The sequence below is a fragment of the Crotalus tigris genome, unplaced genomic scaffold (assembly GCF_016545835.1).
Source record: "Crotalus tigris isolate CLP2741 ecotype Arizona unplaced genomic scaffold, ASM1654583v1 scf7180000018464.579312, whole genome shotgun sequence".
In the NCBI taxonomy this organism is placed as follows: Eukaryota; Metazoa; Chordata; class Lepidosauria; order Squamata; family Viperidae; genus Crotalus; species Crotalus tigris.
Genome location: NW_024097020.1, coordinates 289,799 through 310,289, shown reverse-complemented (window position 1 = coordinate 310,289; position 20,491 = coordinate 289,799). Strand labels below are relative to the sequence as shown.

General features: G+C 35.2%; 1 protein-coding gene across 1 annotated transcript in view; it reads left to right on the top strand.

The window, feature by feature from the left end:
• Positions 1-20,491, top strand: part of LOC120312229 (transient receptor potential cation channel subfamily M member 3-like) — a 343,098-nt gene that overhangs the window by 263,830 nt on the left and 58,777 nt on the right. The window contains exons 8-11 of the mRNA XM_039352635.1: positions 3,652-3,726; positions 8,411-8,466; positions 11,461-11,465; positions 14,055-14,127. Of these exons, the coding sequence (XP_039208569.1) occupies positions 3,652-3,726; positions 8,411-8,466; positions 11,461-11,465; positions 14,055-14,127 (209 nt within the window). The remainder of the gene's footprint in view (positions 1-3,651; positions 3,727-8,410; positions 8,467-11,460; positions 11,466-14,054; positions 14,128-20,491) is intronic.

Genomic DNA, 20,491 nt, shown 5'->3' with positions numbered 1-20,491 from the left:
GGGGAAGCCAGGAGGGTTAAGTGTTTTTCAGCAGAAAAGCTTAACTAGCATTTATATCAAGTCCAGAATAAATAACAGCAAGTCCAATATTATCCTAAAATGCAAGACACAGTATAATAATCTTAAATTACAAGGAGACCAATTTTGCTTAACATTAAGAAAATGGTTTTAAACCGTTTAACCACAACAGTACAGTTGAATCAATCATTGCAGACAGTTACTGAATGTTTTCAGACTGGATGGCAGAGATTTTAATTTGGATTCCTGCACTGGTTGATGGCCTAAATGACCCCTTTCAACTCTATCAATCTTAAACTCAAGAGGACATAAGAATAATTAATCAACACTATCAAGGAACAGAAAAAGGTGCTTATCTTTTGTTGGAAAGATAGCTGAAATAAGAAACAGATTTTATATTACAATTAAAAAAAAGTTGACTTAAAAATATATTACTTGTAATTTAAGACTAAAAATGTTTAAATAATAGGTCAGAGGCAAGAAACTCTGAAGATAATTTCTTTGAAACATAAGAGGATTAAAAGAATTTTAAATTAGAATAAAGATTGTAAAGAAGTTTAATAAATTCTTTCATCTGTGTTCATTCCAGAGGAGTTATGGCAAATATGCAGAATATATTTTCATTAAGGGAATCTAAGGAACTAAATGACAGGAGTCAAAATTCTAGATCATTTTGAGAAATTGAAAATCAACAGATCAACAAATAATTATCCAAGATTTTTAAAAAATTCAAATGAGCAATTGCTGTAGGCTTGCTAAATATGAAATTATGCAACTGAATAATTAGGAAAAAAAATAAAAATTAAAACTCCTATTATCAAACTCTGTTAAAAAGAACTATGTCATGTGATCAAACAGTACTTTTTATTTCTATAATTTTTGTCATTAGATTTCAAGAAGAATATTGTAAGATGGAAATGATGTAAGATACAGATTATAAAATATGCTTGTCATCTTTTGTGTCACCTACACAAAAGAAGACATAAAAAAGACATAAAAGTGTATAGATAAGGAAGAGATAACAGTAGATACTTCATTGGATGCCTTTCAGTTATACTTTTTCTTTCTGTACTATTTGCTGGGAAGCATAAATGCTGGGGTTTCTATGACACAATATACTTTTCAAAAGGGGAGATAAATGTTTAAAATTCTCAATTTCTCAGCTAGAAATAAGATTGGATTATCCTGTAGAATATTTTCTCATAGCATTAGAGTTTTGAATATAATAAACATATATTATGATATTTTTTAAACATCCTCTAAATTTTATAGTTCCTGAAAAATACAGTATTTCTTATTTTGAAAGAATACTGAAGTTAACTTTGAATTAAATAGTGACTGCATTTAGTTAATGTAATTAAGAAATTCTGAAATTGATAAACTGTGCTGATATATGAATAGCTAATATCTGCAACCAAAACTGGAATTGTCCAGCAAATCTTTATTGATTAATGCATTAAGGTAGGGCGTCTTTGAAATGTTCGCATTTCTTTTTCCCGGGCTGTTTGCATGACATCTACTTGTCAAGTAAGGCAAGACAGGATACAAAGAAAGTTAAAAACATATCATATTCAACAAAAAATCGAAATAATAAAACAATGTAACAGAGAAAGACTAAGGCTTAAATCTGATAATAATCAAGCAAGTTCACCAGTCACCTTGGCTCAGTGCCTGCTGGAAGAGCCATTTTAAAGCCTTCCTAAAGAGTCAAAACCACAAAGAGCTTTTGGGGAATGCTCTTCCACACAGCACAGTCAGTCCAGGATTTCGTGGCCTTCTTGACAGCCACAGCCCTGTCTCAAATGGTAATGCATAGGTTGTCTCCCATCTTCAATTTTTGTCTCAGTGCTATTTTGTCATGGTCTCATAGTATCATCCTCTATGAAAGGAAAGGGAGCAGAGCTGGGTGGCATGACAGAAAAGGCTCCCTTAATTAAGGCAGTTCTTAATAGACAGGAATAGAGTCATAGGATGTTTCTTTCTTTCTTCTTTCTTTTTATCCCACCAATAACCAGATTGACCCAGACTCAATAGACACAAAGCACTAAAAATTTGGACAATTTATTGCGTTTTTGTATCTCCCCTCAGTGGCTGGGGCATGGGTAAGCCTTTTATTTTAAAACAGAAAAGCTTACAAATAAAAGAAAAGGTGTCTATAAATGATAAATGCCTTCAACTATTGTAGAACTGAATTTTAATAATAAAATTATTCTCTATTTCAACCTGTAATTGCCTATAAATGTCTTTAATTTCCACTTTCCTGTTTCTTTTCTGTCCAAGTCTTTACTTTGTCTTCATTTTTTCTGCTTGTTTATTTCTGACGGAGCATCTGGATTTTTTGCTCTTCTTCTAAAACTTTTCTCCCTCTGAGGGAAACAACTTGAAGAATTACCTCACACCACTCAGAGGATTCAGGATAGTGTATAAAAGGATAATAGATTAAAACAATCAAAATCCATTCACGTCATTAAAATCAACATGAAATTAATTTTAAAAAAAGAAAGTCACCCATTATTTATAGCTAGATGTCAAATGTTTCTAGAAATATGATTTTAAGTATCTTCATAGATGCCAGAAGCACAGGGGCCCAGCACACCTCAGGAGATTACTTATTTCACAGAATGGGGGGAAGCCATAGAGAAGGCTTCCCACACCAATCACACCCTTCTTCTCCAAATGAAATGCCCAGCACCCTGTTTAAATTGGCCTAATCATGTGAGGTAAAGGCGGTCCCTAAATTTACTAATTACTTTGTATTGTTGTTTGGTACTGTTTTAATTACAGTCATGCTGGCTCAGGAATTCTAGGAGTTGGAAGTCCACAGGTTGTAAACTTGCCATAATTGCTCACCCCTGTGATACACAAAGCTCTATGCATATATTAAGCAAATTATCTGCCCTTTTTCTCCATCTCTCATTGTCAGAGTTCCAAAATAAGCTGAGCTTGTACTGGAAGTTTCAGCTGAGCCTGGAGGTGGTTCTGATATTAGGTACCCTGCTCCAAGGTCAGAACTGTCTTTCTGATCACAGAGAGAGAAATCTGAAAAACCCTTTTGCTGCTGAAGTTAATTCCAGGGGGTTTTGTTTTGTTTTTTCATCTCATGATCTAGAAGTTGAAACCAATTCTATAAAGAAACAGCAGGTCATTTTTCAAGCAGATTTTTTATCTGCCTTTTTTCCTGTCTTTTGTATTACATAATGATTGTAATCATATGAAACACAACAGAGTAAATTCTTACCTCCCAGGCAGAATGATATACGTGCCATTCTTCAAGTATGAAATGGGGATAAAGTCAAAATGGGTCTAAATATACAATTTATTTTTCACTTTAAAACAAGAAACAGAAAGTACATTTTTTAGCCTTTATGCTTATGAAACCATGCAAACAATGCTTTGATGAAATCTCAGAGGTCTAATTTCTAATACTCAGCTCTTCATGTCCCCCACCACCAATCATTAGCAAGCACTGCAGAATAAATGTTGTTGGACAAGAGAATTAAATTAAATGCTCTTGATGTTTTGGTATTACACTTGGAGTTACTTAATTCACAATTTTAAACTCAAGAGTTTTGCTTATTTGTGAATATTTAGATGCTGTCATTTTTAAATCTTATTTGCCCTTTTAAATTTCAGGCTTATCAATGAATCTCTGAGAGACCAATTACTTGTTACTATCCAGAAAACCTTCACCTACACTCGGACACAGGAGTCATAATCCTTATGGAATTCATGCAAAATTTAGTATAATGTTCTCAAGAGGTCTCAATTGCATGACACATGGCTAAGTACTTTTGTGATCAGTATTTAGATGCAATCCTTGTCTAGTTAATTTAAATAACACTTCAATTATTGCCCTTGAGTTGAACATTTTTCAGTGCTTGATCCCAATGAATCTCTACGAGAGATTAAACCAATTACCTTGTTATGCTACTCTCTTGTCCATGTATAAGACATAACCTTGGCGGACAGTTGTTCCTCTTTTCTAATCCATTTAATTTGTGATAGGCTGCTTAGTTTGCATTGGTCTGCTGTTGGCTTCTGTTGATTAAGGAGCACCATATCCTGTTAAATTAGTATTATGCTGAATAACACTAAATTAAGTAGTGTTCAATTATGGCTGAAGGAAGCCAAAGGGAATTTATATACTTGAGTCACAAACATGAACATTTAACTGAGGGGGACTGAAAGAAGCAAGAGATTAGTGCATTCCTTGATCCCAGCCACGTCTCTTGGGAGGCCTCTAAAAATCACAATCGACGGGCTGTTGGCTGTGGCTACCCACTTTTGTCTTACGACAAACAGTATTATTTGTTTGATTAAAGTCGCTTGTGAATATGAAAACTTAATTAATTTTGATAATGTTATTAAACACCAGTTTGAATTTGAAAACCCTTAAAATATGCTCACCAGACACTCTCTTGTCATTCATGTATAAGCAATTACATAAGTCTGGCTTTGCACTTCAGTTGTTCCTCTTTTTTTAACCTTACATTTACATTTTGTGATACAGCTCTTTTTGCACTGCTGTTGGCTTCTGTTGATTAAGGAGCACCATTCTGTTAAATTGTTTATGCTTATATAAATTTAGGTGGCAGATGTATAAAAATTCATAGTCAGAAACTAAGAGGACTATTGAATCCCAGGGGCATGTGGCTATATTAAGGAAGTACAAAAAAACCATTTTGTTTGACTCCAGATAAAGGAAATAAAAATATTGCACCTTTTTACTAAGAAAAAGTTCCAATTTTGATCTCCAAATTATTGTTGCAAAATCCCATTCTAAAAATAAACTGTGTTAATAAATTCCAGCTGTTTTTTTCATCTATATGCCACAAATAGTGGGAATATATAAGGAAAATGTTAAGTTAAAGACAAATTTGGCCAATCACAATGTTAATTGTGAATCTGAATTAGCTTCCTTTTTTCATCTCAAAAAACCCACAACCAAGCAATATATGATGCTGGACTTTGGAAATTATTGAGGCAATAATTAACAGCAGGCATGGATTGATTTTACTTATTTATTTATATCCCATCTTTATTATTTATATAAATAGTTCAAGGCAGTGAATATACATGCTCTTTCCTCCTCCTGTTTTCCCCACAACAACTCTGTGAGGTAGATTGGGCTAAGAGAGAGTAACTGGCCCGAAGTCACCCAGTCAGCTTTCATACCTAAAGTGGACTAGAACTCAAAGGCTCCTGGTTTCTAGCCTGGTGCCTTAACCAATAGAGTAAGGGATGGAAAATTTCAAAAGAAAAATCAGCAGGCAGATAGAACAGTTTAATCCTTTCCATAATCGTATATCCCTGCCTTATGGTTAGGTAGCATAATATTAAAGGATTATGATTTAGCCTTGTAATAGGGTATTGTACTTAATAATGGTTGCTAGCACCATTAAATGCCCTGCTTGTCAATTGTGATCTGAACCCCTTTCAAGGTGGTTATAATGGTATATTCAGCTGTTTATAGTTTAGGTCCGATCCTACTTTCTTATACTCATGTCTTATAATTTAATATTCTGAATTGCATTTGGAAGCCAACTGGTAGCCAACATAATTCATGTGGTGATAATTACACATGGTCATACCAAAAGACACCTGTCAGCTCATGCTGCTGTATTTTGAATCAGCTCTAGCTCCCAGGTGGTCTTGAAGGGCATCACCATTGCAAATATCCAATTCTAAGGTGACCAGGACATAAGTAATTATCTGAAAGGCCTCCGGGTTGAGGAAGGAGTACAAGTAGTCTTCAGCTTACAACAGTTCATTTACTAACTGTTCAAAGTTACAACAGCACTGAAAAAGATACTTATGGCAATTTTTCATGCTTATGACCATTGCAGATGCTTGGCAACTGACTCATATTTATGACGCAGTGTTTCAGGTTCATGTGATCACCCCTTGCGATCTTCTGACAAGCAAAGTCAATGGGGAAGCCAGATTCACTTAACTATGTCACTAGCTGAACAAGTGTAGAGATTTATTTAACAACTGTAGCAAGAAAAGTCATAAAATGGGGCAAAGTTCATTTAATAAATGCCTCGCCTAGCAACAAAAATATTGGGCTCAATTGTGGTTGTAAGTTGAAGACTACCTGTATAATTGGCACACAAGATGAACCTGTGCAAAGATGCTTTCTGCCATAGCTGCAAGTTGCTCTTTGAGCAATAGCTGCAAATCCTGAAGGACCTAAAAATTGTCCAGCAGTCTTGAATAGGTAAGTGTATCCCCATCCAAAACTACATACTTGACATTCAGACAAACAACATATCCACTAAGTCAAATTAAGATAGAGCCAAAGTCTATTCTGCCCCATCCAGACCCAAATAACCTCTAGACAACTGGGTCAATACATCAGCACCTTCACCTGTGCAGATTGACATTGAGATATAGAACAGAACAAGTGGATGATCTCACCCAGTGGTTTCATGCAAATGTTGAATATGAGAAGAAGAATATTGAGACTTAAGCCACCCCACATATTTTGAGCCATGGATGCAATCTTTCCCAGCTGAAATAACTACTAAAGAAGGAGCTGAGCCACTAGAGCAAAGTGCCTTCCACTTCTAATTCCAGCAGGCAGTCCAGAAGGATACCACTATAAAACTGTTATACCAACAATCTTCCACAACTTTCCACCAAAAGGGAAGATTGGAAACTGGCTGATACAATAATTATCCAATAGGAAAAGGTCCAGCAATGACCTCTTGAGGAGGGGCCATATCACCCCCTCTCTCAAAGAAATTGATACACCACTGCATCAACCCATCCTGTGGTCACCTCCCACACTGCCAGTGTCTGACAAACAGGTGACTGAATTAACAAACAGAAGGACCTTGTCTATTTCCTTAGGTGTAACAGAAAAGTGCAGACAATATAACAAGACTGTGCCCTGGGCAATTCACTAAGACTTGCCCAGTCACAATCCGACTCTGAGCAAATCTGAGTGATTTTGTCTGCAAGAGAGACTGAATATTTTTCATTGTGACCTGCAGGTGATTTTATGGCCCAGTTCCAATTGGGAATGGAGCACCCTAAACAGGGCTGTTGGGTGACTATTGGCAGACACAGTAAGGGTGGAGAAATAACAAGTCTTCACTGTTCTTACTGCTACTACGTAGGCCCAAATATGGGCTTTCACTCTTGTTCAGTCAGATTCGTTCTTTGTCTTTCTCCAACAGCACTCTAGGAGTCTCTTCTGGCATTTCATCTCCCAGTGCTCACTGGAAAACCGAGAGAGGTGCCCATTCTGTGATTTTATGAATCAAACAATTATCATATTTTTAAACCTGGCACTCTGTCATTCAAGATTCAAAGAGTTCAGCAGAGGAACAAGGTCTTATTTTGCACTTAAGCAAAGTGTGCTTGGATACTTTCTGAACTTACTGATATAAAAAAAGCTATTTATCAGCAATCGGCCTCTTGTTCTTTTCATAGCTTCATTTTCTTCTGAAACAGAATACTGTGAATCTCTCTTTGACTCATGTTTTTCTTTATCATGTTGTGCTCTTTCTTCCTGTCCTTCACAATGACTCTATCAAGAAAGCTTATCTTGCTTAGATGTTTCCATTGGATCAATAGATCAGATCTTATCAAATGACAAATACATTTTTTAAAATGGTGAATAACTAATTCTTTGGCAAGTGAAATGTCTTGCATAAATTAAATGACAGTCCTTGATCTAGGAATGTGAATGTGTGGTTCAAGGTGAAGGATATTTTTGTTTCAGTGTTATAAAACTATTTTGCTTATTCCTTTTCTTTGGTTGGAAATATGATAATGCTTTAATCTTGCAAATATTTTAACTATAAGTGTTAAAAAATTTGCACCATAACAGTTTATTATCTATTTATTTTTGTTGAATTGTATAATCCAGGCACAAGGTGACCAAGGCAAAAAGAGCTGTGTGCCACCCAGTCCAGGATTGGATACAGCTGCTCTTGAAATGAATTTCTGCAAAAGCTTTCCTGGTCATAATTGCCACCTGTTCTTTGAACAGAGGCTGTTGGTCTAGGAAAACCATCAGATTCTCACCAATCCCAAGCAAGACATTCAGAGATCCAAATGGCCACAGACAACCAATCTTCTCCCTATCCAGATTCTCCTAGCCTCATGACACTGACAGCATTCCTTAAAATGGGGTCAAGACTGGGCATTATCAGCATACTGATGATACCTGATCCCAATGAATGGATGACCTCAACCAGTGGCTTCATGTATATGTAAATTATGCAACCAAATATGCCCAATCCAATAAGAGCCCCACTACCCACTGGGTCCAAGCCTGGGAGGAAAGCCATATTTCTAAGGACTGTTTGAACAAAAGTAGAGTAGAGAGAGAAATCCTGTGATAAGAGTATTGAACCTTGTATCATCCCCTCCTGCATAGAAAGGAGAACCACCACAAACAACATCATGCTTCCCACTCTGAAGCCAGTCCTGAAGGTAATAATGATCAATGAAGTTGAAAGCCACTGAGAGAGAAAGGACAATCAGGACTGTTACTCCACTCTTGTCCCAGTTCTGTCCAAATTATCAATAAGTGCAATTGATATTTTATCAGTTTTATGCTGAAGTGTGAAGCCTAAGTGAAAGGGCTAGTTACTCTATGTCAGGGGTAGGCAACCTCGGCTCTTTTATGACTCAACTTCAGTTGAAGTCCACAAGTCATAAAAGAGCCGAGGTTGCCTACTCCTGCTCTACGTCATCCAGGGCCCTCACCAATAAAAAACCAATTAGCGTAACATTTATCTCATTATACATGAAGAAAGGTAATGGATTATTATTAGTTGAAAAAAAGAAGTAGCTTACAAATGCATCCTTACAACAATTCTCAAGGAGGAAGTTGTGAAGAAAAACGGATGAACCAGAGATGCACGTAAACATTAATGCACATGCAGGTGGTCCTTGACTTACAAATTTACATTTAGTCACCGTTCAAAGTTACTACAGCAGTGAAAAAAGTGGCATATGACTGTTGCTAGGTTCTTATGATCACGTGATCAATATTCAGACACTGGGCAACTAACTGATACTTATGACGGTTGCAATGTCCTGGGGTCATGTGATCACCTTTTGCAAACTTCTGACAAGTAAAGTCAATGGAGAAGCCAGATTCACTTAACAACTTTGTTACTAACTTAACAAATTCAGTGATTCACTTAACAAGTGGCAAGAAAGGTCGTAAAATGGAGAAAATTTCACTTAACTGTCTTGCTTAACAACAGAAATTTTGGGCTCAGTTGCAGTTGTAAGTCAAGGACTACCTATATATAATCCAGGCAAATGTGAATTGAGTGAATATTATAAAATTGCTTCACACTTGTTAAACTTGAGTGTCAGTCACTTAATAGCCTTGTGTGTGTACATGTTCCTTCGAATCAGTTTTTGACTCCTGTCAACTGCCTGGACAATTCCCTGTAGTTTTCTTGTTAAGTTTGCGGCTTCCTAGGGCTGAAAGAATATGACTGGCCCAAGGTCACCTAATTGGCTTTATGCCTAAGGGGCAACTAACAGTCACACTTTCCTGGTTTCTAGATTGCTGCCTTACCCACTGCACAAAACTGACTCTTTGAAAGTCTTGAAGAAAGATACTCTCTTAGTGCCAAGGACCGAATCCAAGACCTGCACACAAAGCTGTCTGAACTATTTGTTTGAAAGGACATACAACTCCAACAATTCCTTCCTTTGTCCCTGTTTCAGTTATATGTATAAATAGTCCTTGTTTAGCTACTACAGTTGGTACCAGTAACTTGGCCATTAAGTGAAGCAGTGACTAAGTGAAACCACAACTGTGCTTATGATTTTACCTGAGTTTTCTTTCCCTTTACAGACCTGCAGAGGTCATAAACTTCAGGAATGATCAGAAAATTACTTTTTCATTATTGTTGTTGTAACTGCGAACAGTTGCTAAATGAGGCATTCATTAAACAAGGACTACCTACAGCGCACAGTTGGAAGCATGGAAAAATATTCTAGAAAGAGGCATCTTCCAATTTTGTCTCTCTTTTTCACAGACACTTATAAAGACAGTCCAAGAAATCAGTGTAGAATTTCAACTTCAGTATGTTCATTATGTTACAACAAAATTCTACATTATTCCACTTCCCTGATAGAATTAAATGAAAAAATAATTCTCTTATTATGCTTAACTGCAAACTGATTTATCCATCTGTAGACAAATTAGAGGTTTGGTTGAATTGAAATGGCTGTTTTCCTAGTATAACTTATGGTGTAAATAATCCCCACCTTATCAAATTTTGAGAAAGCTGAACACATATCAAAAAAGATAAATGAAAACCTAGTTCAGAAGAGTTTATTTAAAATGGGCATCACTTCCTATAAAATAGAATTTATATATATACAATTGATTTCTTTACTCAGTGCCAGAGCTGTTTTTCCCCTGTCATTATTTATAAAATATGTTTAATATATTGGCCACTCCTGAATTCAAAATTTCACTTATAGTTAATAATAGAGTACTGTATAAATAATAATTTTATAACAAGGGAAAAGATTGCTGTGCAGTGTTAGAGAAATTGTTTTTCATTCAAAAGTTCCAGCAACTGTAAAAGGAGATGAGCAAAACATCTGCATAAGGTAATTCTGTATTGAAGAAGATAGCAGAAAACTATGCAAATTTATTTATTTATTTTGTTAGATTTGCAAGACCTCCGAATGCTATAGCAATTCTGGGAAATGTGCAACAAAATAACTATTAAAATGCAAATAAAAAACAAAGAAAAATAGTCTTTTTAAAGCAGTACAGGTAGTCCTCATTTAATGACCATTCATTCAGTAACCATTCAAAGTTATTTGTCCCTGGCATGAAGTTTGCTATATATTTTATATGACTTTGGTTTTAATACATACACACCATTTATTATTAACAGTTGATTGCAATCAGCAGTTGCTGGGTCCAGTATCACTGACTCATCACTTTATCATGATATTTCTTAGTGCTTGTGAAAGTGGGAAACAACTCGGTAACTTCTGCATGCCTGTTCATGGGTTTTTATTACATTTTTCTTCTAACATGTAGAAGACTGTGTGTAGGTGTGAGGACTCGTTCATTTTCATTTAATTTTCTCTTCCAAGGGACAATTGTATCAAAATATTCAGGCAGGCATATTCAACTTAATCATTATTGCTACCTACACACCACAATAGAATTACCATTCTAGTCTAAGAAACTTAATGTATGAGTAACTTAGGCTGCAAGAGGCTCTCCTAGTAACATTTCCTATTGTTAAGCAAAGTACTTCTGCATTTATAATTTACATCTGCAGCAGTTAAATAAACATGAACAATTATAGTACTAGGCCAAATATTTGTTTTGATTGCCTCCAAAGTGACAAACTGAAAGTTCAGGCTGCTGGATGCATTATCATTCGTTGTGCTTCCAAAACATTAGAATGTAACTCAGCTTTTCCCTTTTAGGTCCAGTAAGGCTGACATTATAATAAATTATTCTATTAAGTCACCCCTGAGTCTTTGACTCAAGCAGCATACCTATTGCAGCAACACCTGTGCTACAATGTTAGCAGTCATGGGATCTCATCTAAGGTAGAACACTGAAGAAGAACAAAGACCTGGAACATTTTAATTTGTATACGCCTTTTACAGGCATTGCATGTAGTCTTCAACTTACAATTGTTTGTTTAGTGACTGTTCAAAGTTACAGTGACACTGAAAAAAAGTAACTTCTGTTTTTCACACTTAACAACTGTTGCTGCATCCCTATGGTCATGTGATCAAAATTCAGACACTTGACAACTGCCATACATTTATGACGGGTTATGGTGTCCTGGGGTCATGTGATCACCTTTTGGGACCTTCTGACAAGCAAAGTCAATGAGGAAGCCAGATTCACTTAACAACCATATTACTAACTTAATAACTGCAGTTATTTACTTAACAACTGTGGCAAGAAAGGGCATAAAATGGGGGTGGGAATCACTTAATAACTGTCTTGTTTAGCAACAGAAATTTTGGGCTCAGTTGTGGTCATAAGTCAAGAATATCTCTACTAATAAATACAGCAGATTAAAATGGGTTGCAGGTGGCCTTTGAGAAGAGAAAATATTTTTTTGCCTGATCATGGATGTATAGCTTTCTTTTCCTTAATCGTGCTCATTTCTAACTAGTCTTAATGCTGGATCAAATTATAATCCTCTCCTTCAGGGGTGTCAAACTGCCGGCCCACAAGCCGGATGCGTCATGCCGAAACCGCGCTCACCCCATTGCCGGCAATGGAAAAAAAAGTCGCAATACGTCATGTGACGTTGCGAGAAAATAACATTGGATTCATGGGCAACTTTCTTGTTTTCTGTCTATGCAAAATGAATCTATTATTCTATATAAATATGGTCTTCAGTGAAATGGGTGACCTTTAAGTAATAAGGAGAAAGCACATCTTAAATAATTTCTCCAAATTATTATGGTGCTCAACCTTCTCAGGGAGATAACCAGGGTCAAACTACTAAGTATATATTTCTCTTTTTTAGTTTTCTTCTTGGATCATCCATGACACAACTAAAGCAGTCCCAGCTCTGAATTATAGCCCAAAGCCCAAAATGAAATATGTCTTGTTTCATAGCAGTTATATAATGTTAAACATAAAGTAAGGACCATGTAAGTTTATTTTTTAAAAAGAAAATAGTATAAATATAGAAATACATTAAATGGTAAGCATGGAAGGCTAATACAAGGAGAGAACACATTTATTCCTACTGAGAGTACACATGCCATCCCAAAACATGGCTGCATCCCTCAGAACTATTTTATAATTGTTGTATTGAATATGTGCAGAGTAATAGTAACTATATTTTATCAATTTAATTTAAATATCAAAATTTATTAGCATTCATTTCCGGTCCCACCCAATTCTTAATCTGTCCTGTTCACTTTATAGAATGCACCTCCCAGCATCGCGCTCAAAACCAAATGCATCTGTAAGCCCATAAAAGGCTATGCCCTGCTGAGGTCCATAATTCAGTTATTTCTATCCCCTGTTGCAGGCATTTACAAGCATGATCAGAGTATATCATTATTGGCAAGTGAATATTGGTGCTACTGATTAATTTAAGGCTATATCATACTTCTTTTTTAAGGGTTCACTGCCTATTTGTTGACTGATGCACAAGTGTTTTTTAAATGAAATCCTATGATCATTGGTCCTAGCACACAGCCAGGCATCATTAAAAATGTAGTTTTGGAGAGTATTTGTGTATTTAGCACATCCTTTTGTGATTGTTGAATGCTATTTTTCTGTTGTTTGCATACAGGAAAAAACCCACCTGGTTGCCATAGGAACCCCATTGACCTTAGGTTAACAGGCTTTCAACTAGATCAGTGTCATTATTCACAACAAAAATTGATAATGGCACATGCTTCTGCTTTATTAGATAATTTTTATCTACTGCTGAGTTGTCTGATTCATCTTTAATGAGGAAGCTGTGATTTACTATATGGTTATGGTTAGGGGACATTGTATATGATTTCATTTGTGCTGCATGGATAGAAGAAACTATACCTTGCAATTTTTACTTATGCACCCTGCAGTCAGATTTTAGAAGATGCTTATATTGAATAAATCTATATTACAACGTATCCATACTTCGACATGGATGAATAGTGGAGACATAGTAGTACAGTACTTTAGCCAATATAAATCCTAATGGTATCTTTGCTACAAGTTTGATTTCTGCTTAATTAATGGCTTTCTGAAATTTAATTACCCTCAATAGTTGACAAGGACAAGGAATTATTCTGACTTGTGTAAAATATTTTGCATATTATATTCCATATAGAATTCATATAGCAATTCTGAACATCCAAGATGATTCTGGATCTATTAAATCTTTAATATTTGCTATGTATTATGAATCTGTCTTCCTGTATTGATATAAACCAGTTTTGTTTGCTCCCAATATCTCTGAATTTAGACTCTCTGCACATTTTACATATTGTTTTAATAGCTATCTGTATTTTAGTTGCACATATCAAACTTTTTGTTTGTTTTTTCATTTCAGATTACAGTATTTCGCATGGGGTCAGAAGGACACCAGGATATTGATCTGGCTATCTTGACAGCTTTGTTAAAAGGTAATGGAATTGTTTGCCTCAACAAGCCTATACTAAATCTACATAGCAAACTCTTACAGATAATGATGTAACCCACCAACATAAAGAATAGAATTTAGAACAGACTAAAACTGGTTTAATAGTAAAGCACCTATTTTGTAGGCACTTCACTGATCGCCAGTACTCTTCTGGGACTGATTCAAGATAATTCAATAAAGATTAAATATTGGAAAGATCTATGTGGCTTGCGCAGGCTACTTTTAGGGCCATTTGTTGCAGATCAGTCTTTTCAGTAGAAAAGACTGGGGCCTATAGGACAGCCTTCTCAACAGCAGCCCTCTCATCTTTTTTGTTATTCAGAAAACAAGTCCAAACTTGTTGAACTTTTCAAATGGAGAGACCTCAGTAGTGCATAGTAGTTCATATCAATGCAATCTGTTTTCTCTTGATTTAATTAGATATGTGCTAATTTTGTAACACCTTTACACTTTCTATTTTTTTATTGTTTTCGGCTGCCTGGAGTCTAATAAATAAATACAGTATTATAAAATATGTAGGAATTCCAAATTTTGCTTTAAAAACACCATAAAACACCTTTTTTACATCTATACTTTTCTTCAAAGAGAATGTTATGGGGAATAGGTTAAAGGCTGAATATTTGAAATCCAGTGAATGTTTGATAATTGAACATGTGATTTGTACAAAATTCTAAATTAATGTAATCCAGGGGAAGTATATTTTTCTAGAATGAGCCATTCAGACACCAACCATGAGTGAGAATTATCATGGTTTGATATGTGTCTGGAAATCATTCTTATATTTTCAGCAGTGCCTTAAAACATGATAGAGATGTGACTATAAATCTAAAATGATGATTTACTTGATGACTTATGATACATTGAAAAATTATAAGAAAATGGAATCTAGAAGTTGCATGGAAGAGAGTGAAATGAATTGTGTTACAGAATGCCACAGAAGTATGTAGAGTTATGCTAATAGGCTGCATGGAAAAAGATGCTTGGTGCAATGGTGAAGTAAAAGTGAAAAAGTAAAAAGTTTTACCTAATGAGTGCCCCCATCTTCTGAAGTTGCATCTATACATTCTTAATTCAACTTATGGTATATTTCAAAAAAGATAGAATAAATAAATATATATATATCATCAGATTATACAGTTTATGTGCTCTGTTTGCATTACAACCTGCTAAAATTGATTTTACCTGTAGGAACAATAGAATTTCATTTGTGGTATAATTTGAGTTTTTTTTTTATAAAATCTGAGGGTGTTTCTGGAAATGATGCAGAACACAACTGTTCCACAAGAAGTTTGTTGTTTTAGTTGCTGCTTTTTTCCCTAGTCCTTCATCAGTATGATTTGCAGGACAGTCCAAATTTTTCTACTGTATGAAATGTTGAAAGAAGTACAGTGAATGTTATACAATATGCTCATTTCCATAAGTGCTACCTCATCCATGTTGTGTTCATTGAAACATACTGCTATGATTACCTTTCTCTGATGAATCTGGTTTCTTCTAGCTTGTTAATGTATTGTGACTCATGCTCACAAAGTATTTGTCCTTCAGCTCTGGACCAACATTGCTATTATTCTCTAGCCTGATGCGTAGGGCAATCAATGCATGTCAACCATGAAATGGTTATAAGTTAATTTTATTAGATTTGAAACAAAAATGCCTGCATTTTTTACAAAAATGTAAGCTTAGTAACATGTTGTATTGAGAGATGTGCAGTTTGTGAAGGCCATTTCTGTGCAAGGTGTTTGGAGCAGCAAGGGATATTTCCTGACATCCCCCACCCACATCTGAAAGAAGCCAACTAGAAAACAGATTTGTTGATAGGGTGGGGGTAAGGTGTTCTTGAAGATTTGCTTGCTTTGTTTTTTTTAACTTAAATGGCATATTTTATCCATAGAATTTGGATTTCCAGGGGATACTATGAAATATACCCACATGCATATACAAGTGTCTCTGTATACAAAGACAAAGGCATCCACACCATCCAGCATTTTTAACATATTAATGAAACAGTGTCGTGCTGTAGTGATACAAGGTCCTCCTGTCACTACAGGCTCCACCATAAAACAACCACAAGAAATTGTTGAGGTTGTGTAACATCAACACAATTCTGCTTCTATCATTTGATTTCCCTTGATCCATGCTAAGGTTGCTTCTGAGCACAGAAATATATATTCTTGCTATGAATAGAGTAGATTCTAGAAAAAAGTTAGTAAGCATTTGCTATTATTGAGAAATTGTAAAGTTTGGGATGATGTTTTCAAGTTTTAACTGAACCCAAATAAATTTAACTTCAATCTAGATAAGAAGAGTGTCCAGAACGTTTTTCCTCCTTACTTTTGCAAAACAAGAAAATTTTATTATCTATTGTCATCCATCTAGCTGCAATGTCAGCACCTAAAGTAGAGATCAATTTAACTATATCTATATAATCTGGACATTTAATGGAAACATGCAGCAACAGAGGTATTGCTGTGCTCCGATATAACATTGGCATGATGCAAATCCACTGGAGAGTCACAAGACAGCTTTCTAACTCAGACAGACAAGAAGGGAGTATCCTAGCAACAACACAAAAACCATGTGATGAATCTCAGAACCATTTCTCTGCCTTGATCAGGTTTTATTCCCCTTGAAATGGGGATGTAAAATAGGGAATTCACCTCCTGCCCAACAGTGTTTGCAAGGGATTGATTAATATGAAGAGACAAAATAATATAGAAATGATATGTATAAAATCATGCTTGCATCAACTGTAACCCAGAAATCTTAAATCAGAGTAGTATGTTCAAATTATATAAAGAAAAAAACTGTTCCCTTTATTTTTTTAATAAAAAGATTCCAAGACTTCCCCCCCCCCAGAATTTAGAGACCTAGGCAATGAAGGAAAAGAGGAAAAGAGAAGCTGATGCTACTGTTCAATCCAGAATTATAGAAAATTGCTTCCCAAAATATAATATGCACTTATTTGTGTTCACACATTAAGTTAACCATTTAGTTTTTTGTTTTGGCTTGGCATGGTATAGAAACCTAGCCATTACATTTATTAATTATGCTTTATGCTTTTCCAAAAGACCATTATTTTTAAAAAACGTAGTTTGGTGCCATGTATGAAACCGGTAATTGTTTAATTCAACTGGTATTTTTCATTATAGCTTCCTCTTTATATTAAAGACAATCAGATTTCATAAATTTCATAGAGAGCATTAAACACACACAATATTATCCTCAGCAGTTTCACAGGCAAATACCCACTGATTCAGAGTTGGGTGTTTCAGATAAAACATAAACATATATGACTGCTACAAATGAGATTTGTAAGATTAAAATCTGTATAGAATTGCCACAGATTTTATTATACAATACTATTTTCTCATTTTCAAATATTTTAGCTACCCTGAACAATTCAGGCTGCCACTTTAGGATGTTTTCTTCCTTGTTACAACATCTGTTGATCTAATTTTTAAAAATGTGTTACATTATATGTAATATATTCATTCATTCACATGCTTTGTGATGCAGCAATCTAATCCAAACTTTTGATAAAGGCCATAAAAGAACTACAGTTGCATTGGAAATCTCATTACAGCTCAGTGACTGATATTGTATCTGCATCAATACTCATGTCACTTTTCATTTTACTTTACTTTTGAATCTTTCACTGACCTGAAATAATATTATACATTTCTTACATGCTTCTTCTTCCTGAATTACAGAACACACTTTGTTGTTTCTTTATGCTGATACTGTTCAGTTACTTTCTTGTATGTATATATATGTTGTTCCAAACACATGTAGTACATTTTATTAAAATAAAATAAAGCTCTAAAAGATTATTTTTTTCTGAAAAGTTTTTCTGAGACAAATTCTGTAAGACAAGTTTTTTGCTTTGTTAACAAAATCCCAGCAAACTGTCTTCCTAAAAAAAAACCAATAATATATATAATCTTTGTTTAGCAACCATTTGCAATTATGATAGTGATGAAAAAGAAATGTTAAACCAATCCTTCCTTTTGTGACCTTCACAGGTCAGTAAAGCAAAGCAAAACTGAAGTAAGATCCTGTACACATTTGCAATTTCACTCAGCAACCACTTCTCTTTTTTCTTGTAAAAATGTTTATTTTCAATTTTACAATACATAACGATCTTACAAATACTTCAGATAAAAAACAAAACAAATTGATACACACCACATTCGGTCTTGCCCGCCCATTTCCCCCCAAACTGCATCCTCAAACCAACTTACTTCTTTCCCTCTTTTTCTTCACTCACCCCCTCTCCTCCTTCACCTCCACCTTCCTACTTACTTCTCACCTTCTTCTTCTCCCTCTTGATGCGGTCCAGGGGAAATGCCCGAGCAGTTCCTCTCTCAAAATTAAAACATTAATATTATATACAATAAAACTATTTCTACTTTATCTGAACTACTTAAACTTCAACCCATCCACCCCCCACCCCCATCCCCCCACCCCCATCCCCCCACCCCCCCTCCCCCCCGACTTCCCAGAGCAAAATACAGGATTATACAAACATATTAAACATAATCTATTTAAGTTTACTAATTATACAATAAAGAAAATCATAAAAACTCTTAACTGTCTTCAAACTTTAACATCATAAATTTATAAACAAAATCATTACTCATAGAATAAGTGAAACTTTGTAGTTCCATATTTCTTCTGAACATATTCTATCCATTTTCTCCATACGTTAAAATATCTCTCTTGTGAATGGCCCTTTAAAAAAGCAGAAATTTTAGCCATTTCTGCTAAATTAGAAACCTTAAATACCCATTCTTCTAAAGAAGGCAGAGTATCCTTCTTCCAATATTGACCCACCAGTAATCTTGCTGCTGTTATTAAATTCAACATTAAAATAGTTTCTTTAACATTAAAATCCACAAAAATTCCCAAAAGAAACAGTTGGGGAGTAAACTTAATCTTCCTTTTAAAAACCTTTTGAATGTTCCACCAAATCATAATCCAGAAGGCTTTAATAACTTTACAAGTCCACCAAACATGAAAATAGGTTGCATCCAAGCAACCACATCTCCAACATTTAGGTTGCAGGTTCGGGTACATACAGGACAGCTTTTTAGGATCCAGATGCCTTCCATAAAACATTTTATAAAAATTTTCCCTCAAGTTCTGGGCCTGCGTAAATTTAACATTTCTAGTCCAAATTACCTCCCATAAGTCCAACGAGATCGGTTCTTGAATATTCTGGGCCCATTTAATCATACAATCTTTAACTAACTCTGTTTCTGAATCCAATTTTATTAACTCATTATAAATTCTTTTAATATGGGCACATTTCTGATCCTTGATCTGAATTACCAAATTTTCATCTACTAAAGTAATTCCCATTTTCTTATCCAAAGTCCATCTCTGCATGATTTGCAAATATTGAAACCACAATTGTAAAATGTTTTCTTGTCTTAACACATCAGAAGTGGTTGTTGGTCAGCAACCACTTCTCTTAACAACCAAGTTGCTGGTCTCAATTATAAAACAAAAAAGTTTTTATAATGCCCAGGAAATGTTCCAGTTTCCACGGATTGCATATATTCTGGCTTTTAATTTTTAAAACAGAGGCAATTTTATCCTTTAGTTATTTCTGGTCAGTTTTCTGCCCAGTTAGTCCTCGACTTACAACAGTTCGTTTAATGACTGGTTGATGTTACAGTGGCACTAAAAAAAGTGACTTATGACCAGTTTTTCCCACTTCTGATCGTTGCAACATCCCCATGCTTACATGATCAAAATTCAGATGCTGGGCAACTGACTCATATTTATGACGGGGTTACGTGATCACCTTTTGCAGCCTTCTGACAAGCAAAGTCAATTAGTAACAGTCATGTTACTAATTTAACAACGGCAGTGATTTATTTAACAGCTGTGGTAAGAAAGGTCATAAAATGGGGCAAAGCTCATTTAACAGCTGTCTCACTTAGCAACAGAAATTTTGGGCTCAAATGTGGTTGTAAGTCGAGGACTACCTTTATTGTGTTTTAAAAAGAAATGGAATTGCTAGGAAAGAGATCAGCAATATAGGAACCACAGTTCCCAGGCTTGGGAGGACTGCCATGTCAGCATAGTCAGCTGCCTCCCGTGGTCTTGAAAAGAGCAGCAAAAATGGCCAGTGATTTGACCATTGGAAAGGCAGAAAATAACCTATAAATTTAAAACATTATATAAGCTTTGTTCTCTGTATACACAATAGACAATTTTTTTCAATTGTATAAAATAACTAAACAAGCGAAGTTATGTTTGTGAGCCTCCTTCTGACTAAGCAAACTCCTGAGTTTAGTATCTGACAGGAATATACAAATGAGACCTCTGAGAGATTCTTT